The sequence below is a fragment of the Tupaia chinensis genome, unplaced genomic scaffold, assembly GCF_000334495.1.
Source record: "Tupaia chinensis unplaced genomic scaffold, TupChi_1.0 Scaffold000573_1, whole genome shotgun sequence".
Taxonomy (NCBI): Eukaryota; Metazoa; Chordata; class Mammalia; order Scandentia; family Tupaiidae; genus Tupaia; species Tupaia belangeri.
Genome location: NW_006160087.1, coordinates 3,696,902 through 3,702,833, shown reverse-complemented (window position 1 = coordinate 3,702,833; position 5,932 = coordinate 3,696,902). Strand labels below are relative to the sequence as shown.

Genomic DNA, 5,932 nt, shown 5'->3' with positions numbered 1-5,932 from the left:
TTTCCCTCAGGGCACCTGTAGACAGGAGCACCCCTTCTGCCCACAGACAGCTTTACTTCTTTTCTAATCCATTTCTGTCCTCTGTCCAACTGCCCTAACTAGAACCTCCAGCGCTGAACAGAAGCGGAGAGAGAAAACATCCTTTTATTTTTTCTCATCTTATGGGGAAAACTTTGTCTTTCACTATTGTGTTGTTTTACGTAATAAAATCAGAGATTAGTACCAGTTCTGAAGATACTTCCACTGGTCTAGGCTGCATTACTCTGACACAAGGGAGGAGAGCTCTGGAAGGTAGGTTCATACTACATATTTTAAAAACCAATGTTCCCGGGGCCAGCAGGGGACATGATGTTTGTTAAAGTACTGGACTCCGAGGACAGCAGTTAGCATAATGGCTATATCGCTGGACTCCCATGTAGTTGACCATGGTTTGAGTCCTGGACCCAGTGGCTTAAACTCACACCAGGCACGTGTGCGTACGTGCCCAAGATCCTGAGAAGAGTATGGAGAAGGGATTGTGGCGTGGCCAGCCCCCGCCCCCGGACTGATTTCTCGCTTCCTGTCTCTTCTCTGTCTCTCTCCGTCTTTCTCGCAAGCGCATATGCCCTAAAGCAAATACCTCTCCAAAAAAAAGGTACTGGACTCCCACGTGGCCAACAATGACTCAAGTCCAGACTTAGCACCTTGCTTTCTCTTTCTTTTCCCTCTCTTTCTGTCTCTCTCTGGTCAAATTAAAATAATAATAGTAAATTAAAATAAAATCAGGGCCGGGAGGTGGCGTGGTGGTTAAGGGTCTGGACTCCTACATGGCTGACTGCGGTTTGCGTACCAGATCTGGCAGCTTGCTTTCTCACTGTCTCTCTGTCTCATTCTGTCCCTCTCTGGTCAAATTAAAATAAATAAATAAACAAAGTTAAATAAAATAAAACCATTCTTTAAAAATAACATTCCTGACCTTTAAACAGTATCTGGCCAAATAAGGCAGCACTCACAGCCTTCCAGCCCTGCCCCACAGAGCACTGCCTGCACAGCTGCCTCAGGTATCACCCGGGCTGCTTCCACCCGGAACTCAGTATGCATACCCCAAACTCAGGCGTCCGGTCCCAGGCCAGACCTCTGTGCTCCCGCCCTCTACGCTTCATTTTCTCTCTTACTTAGTCACAGCTCCTGTGCACGCCCCGGTTCCACACCTTCCTCCCACCACTCACATCCACTCTGCTACCCAAGTAGCCTTGCCCTTTACCGCTCCCGTCTGGGCCGACTCAATCTTCCCAGCGGCACTGGCTAAAAGCTGCTCCCCACTCAACAACCGTGCTGCTTATCAAGCTGAATTTTGGGCTGACATTTGAGGCTTTTTTTAAATGATCATGTCCTTTTTTCCTAATTTTATTCAAAGGTCAAAGGGTTAGGAATTCATATGCCCAATCAATTTCTTATTAACTTCTATTATATGCTAAATTCTAAGTACTAGAATATTGAGATGAACGACTGATCCCACCTTCAAGACTCCAAGCAACCAGGAAATAAACATCATGCCTTCAGTGGTATGAGAGAGAGAGAGCAGGGCTGGCAGGTGGCACGGTGGTTGAGGAGCCAGACTCCCCATGGCTCGAGTCCGGACCCGGTGGCTTTCTCTCTCTCTCTCTCTCTCTCTCTCTCACTCTTTCTGTTCAAATTAAATAATAATAAATAAAGTTAAATAATTCTTTAAAAAAGAGTGAGCAAACACCCTGTATGAGCAAAGGAGGATGCTCCTGACACCTCATACTTCTCAGCACCCCTCACCTACACGTGCCAATGAAGCAGCACTGACACTGAGGACTGTGCCGTGAACAGGAGACTCGCGATCAATGGACTCAAACACTTCTGTCCACTGAAAGGACAGATTCTGCCTCTTTCAAGCTGGTCGTGTTGCACAAGCGTCAGGTGCTGTGTGGAAGGAGCGGATCTCACATGGCTGACTACAGAATCCAGCCCCCATGGCTTCATCTTGACAGGATAGAGGAATGAGAAGGGACTGCGGCATAACTATATCCATTTGAGAGTGCCTTCTCCCTTTCCTCTCTCCCACTCTCTCCCCCTTGCTTTCTCATCAACACGTGCACCCACTGGCAAATTTCTTAAAATACACACACACACATACAAAAAATAAAACCAAGCCAGCCAATGGAATGGTGGTGAAGGCAGCTAGATCCCACATGGCTGACTGCACAATTCGTGTCCCCAACCTGGCTGTTTAGAAAACACAGTAGGTGCGTGTGTGTGTGTACCCAAAATTCCAAGAGGAAAATAGAGGAGAAGGGATTGTGGTATTGCCATACCCAGGGAGGTGACTTTTTGTACTTTCCCCTCATATACATCTGTCTCTATCTCTTTGTCTCTCTTCTGAGAGCACAGGAGCCTTATAGCAAAAACTGAAAAAGGCCTAAAAACCACCACCATTCTCTCTGTTCCATTTCAAATACATCTCACTTTTTTTTTTTTTTTTTTTTTTTTTTCCTCGGGGGGTGTCCGTTCCTCAAAAAGAAACAGAGACAGAAAGCGAGAAACCACCCCCTAGGCAGATGGTTACGCCACAATCCCTTCTCCTCCATTCTCCTGTCAGGGTCTTGGGCACGCACGCACACGCACCCAACTGAGTTTAAGCCACTGGGTCCAGGACTTGAACTGTGGTCGACTACATGGGAGTCCGGCGACATAGCCATTACGCTAACTGCTGGCCCCATCAAACACGTCTCACTTCAACAGCTGATCCATCACCAGCATTCCACTACTCTAGACTGTGACGCCTTAAAACCAGAGTCAGCATGGCCAGCAGATAACGTTTGTTAAGACACTGAACTCCCACACGGCTGGCCACGCTTTGAGTTTCGGCCCTGGAGGCTTCCGCTTTCTCTCTTTCTCTGGTGAGTGCAAATACCTTTATAACAAACTTTGAAAGTAATAAAGAAATAAAATTTAAAAAATAAAAAAAAGTCAGGCCCAGCAGATGGTATAATGGTAACGTCACTGGACTCCCACATAGTCCACCACCGTTGAGTCCCAGATCCAGTGACTTAAACTCATCGCTAGGCACGTGTGCACGCATGTCCAAAATCCTGAGAGCAGAATGGAGGTGACAGGATTGCAGCATGGCATCCCCCAGTGGGTGATTTCTCACTTTCTGTCTGTCTCTCTGTCTCTCTAGTGAGTGCGCATGTGCCCTATTTCAAAAATATCTCTTAAAAAAAATAAAGTCACAGGACCAGATGGCATAATGGTTACATCACTGGGCTCCCATTTAGTCAACCAGAGTTCAAGTCCCAGAACTGGCGACTTGTAACTCATTCTGGGCACAAGTGTATGCATGCCCAGGATCCCTAGAAGAGAACAGAGGAGGGACCGCAGCATGGTCATCACCCCTGGAAGATGATTTCTCATTTTCTTTCTGTCTCTCCTGAGAGCGCACATGCCCTATAGCAAAAATCTGTCTCTTTTTAAAACAAACAAACAAAAAGTAACCTGTACCAAACAGAAAAGACTCTAAAATATGGGTCCTATGAACTCTCAAACAGTTCCTACAGGCATATCTGTCAATGGGAAAACGTGCGATCTGACCGATGTACTGCCCGCTCAGCTGCAGGGCTACAGGCAGAAGGCAGTGCTGGTGATGCTGGAAGCCACACAGGAGGCTCCAGGTTCGTGCCCAGGGTCTTCCTGAACACACAAACTACGTGCCTGTGCCAATGACCCTAGCTGGCTCCAGCACTGGGGGGGACAATCAGAGTGAGGACTCTGTCAAGAGGGCTTATCCCCTCTCCTCGTACTCATGAAGGAAATAAATAAACTTTAAAAATACAAAGCATTCTAGAGATGCACCATGCACATTAAACAGTCTGGTTTTAAATGAACTGGTCATTCCTTATTCAGCACCAATGATAAATTAACGACCATCCTTCAAAACAAGTGACTAGTTTAGACTGAACCAATGAGCAATTAAAACTGTTAAAAGACATTCATTCACTGTAAGCAGATTTCTAAGTGGACAGTGATTAGTTTCAAAGCTGAGAAGGGAACTTGTGTTTACCTGATGCTCTGCATGAATGTTATCCCCAGTAGGCCATCGGTGTTTGCTATTGTTATAGCCGCCTCCACCACTTCCTCCTCCCCCAAGCTGCTCACCATGCTGCCTCTGAAAGAAGTAATCCACCATAGCGTCGTCTTGGGAGCGGCCTGCAACTCCTATGGATCCTGGGACAGGGCTGGAGTGCGTCCCAGCTGCGAGAGCCTGATTTGCAGCTGGCTGCGGCTGCGCTTGCGACCCTGTTCCAGATGTCAAAACAACAGGCATGTTGGGATTAGCTGGTTCTTGAGGGTGGTGTTTCAGGTGGGGGCTGAAAGAGTCCTGCCAAAGCACTGCTTTTCTCTTCAAGACACATGCAACGCTCATTCCACCAACACCTGAAGAGAAACAGATTGCAAATGTTTAGTACAAACATTTCATACGAACGGTTCATACAAATATTTCGATTTTTTAAAAAACAACTGAATATATACCAAGGTAAAACTAGGAAATCCACATGTCTTGCAACTCAATCACATACACAGGTACTTTTACAAGTTCAGGGAAAATGAAACGTAAGTGCATCCAGGGCACACACTGGTCAAGAGATGGCAAATCCCGCAAGGCGACTGCAGTTCGAGGCTCCAGCCTGATCAGCCTGACGCAGGCCAGGTAGATAGATGCCCGAGAACCCACAGGCTGGGACAAGAGCGGAGATGGACCAGAGCCCTGAGGGAGGCGCTACTTCTCTTTCACTCTCGCTTGTGCACGCAAACGCTATCATGAGTGAAAAACAAATGGAAGTAAAATATGTACAGCTTCTACCAAGTAGCTAAATATGATACAAGGAAGTCTTCAAAAATTCCACAGGAGATGTGTATGTGGACAAAAACTAGCATTTCAAAAACGTTGGCATCAAAGTGAACTCGTGCATTAATTCCACTTTTCCACACACCTGATAAAGTAAATCCCAATTTTAGTTCCCGGCTCTGTGTGCCTGGGAATAACGCAAGTACTCTGACAAAGAGCTGAGGTCCAAACGGACACTGCACGTTGCCGTCAGCCAGGTGTCTACCACGACCACACGGATTGGACTCCGTCCACAGGTTCTCTACTCAGCCACTTCGCACCTTCAGTTCACTGTGGCAGGAAACTTTTAAATGAGCAAAAGCTTTTTAAAATATCACAATTTGGGGCCAGCAGGTGGCATGGTGGTTAAGGACCCTGGACTCCCACATGGCCAACTGCAGTTCAAGTCCCAGACCTGATGGCTTGGTTTCTCTCTTTCTTTCTCTCTGTCTCTGTCTCTCTGTCTCTGTCTCTCTCGCTCTTGCTCTCTCACTCTCCCTCTCTGGTCAAATAAAAAGTAAAGTTAAAGGGGGAACCAGCAGTTAGCGTAATGGCTATGTCGCTGGACTCCCATGTAGTCGACCGCGGTTCGCGTCTCGGACCCGGTGGCTTAAATCTCACGCCGGGCGCGTGTGCGTGCGTGCCCAAGATCCCGAGAGGAGAATGGAGGAGAAGGGATTGCGGCGTGACCATCCCCCCTGGGGGGTGATTTCTTGCTTTCTGTCTCTATGTCTCTGTCTGTCTGGCAAGCGCACGCGCCCTATAGCGAAAACCTCTCCAAAAAAAAAAAAAAAAGGTAAAGTTAAATAAAATAATTTTTAAAAAATTAAAAATAAAATATCACCATTTTACAACAGAAGCTGTGGTTTGCTAACGATCAACCAAACCCTAAACCCAGTATACAGACAGTAATGCCTGAGATTGTCTCTTTTTAATAAAATAAATTACAAATTAGAGACAGACAGGGAGACAGAAAGTGAGAAATCACCCCCCCCCGGGGGGGGGGGGGAGAGCAGAACAACACTCACATTCCCACGCCCA

The 5,932-nt window shown here is 46.9% G+C and overlaps 1 protein-coding gene across 1 annotated transcript in view; it reads right to left on the bottom strand.

The window, feature by feature from the left end:
* PUM1 (pumilio RNA binding family member 1) overlaps positions 1-5,932 on the bottom strand; it is a 151,749-nt gene that overhangs the window by 143,639 nt on the left and 2,178 nt on the right. Inside the window, 1 exon segment of the mRNA XM_027775558.1 lies at positions 4,067-4,440. Within this exon segment, the coding sequence (XP_027631359.1) occupies positions 4,067-4,429 (363 nt within the window). The 5' untranslated portion in view covers positions 4,430-4,440.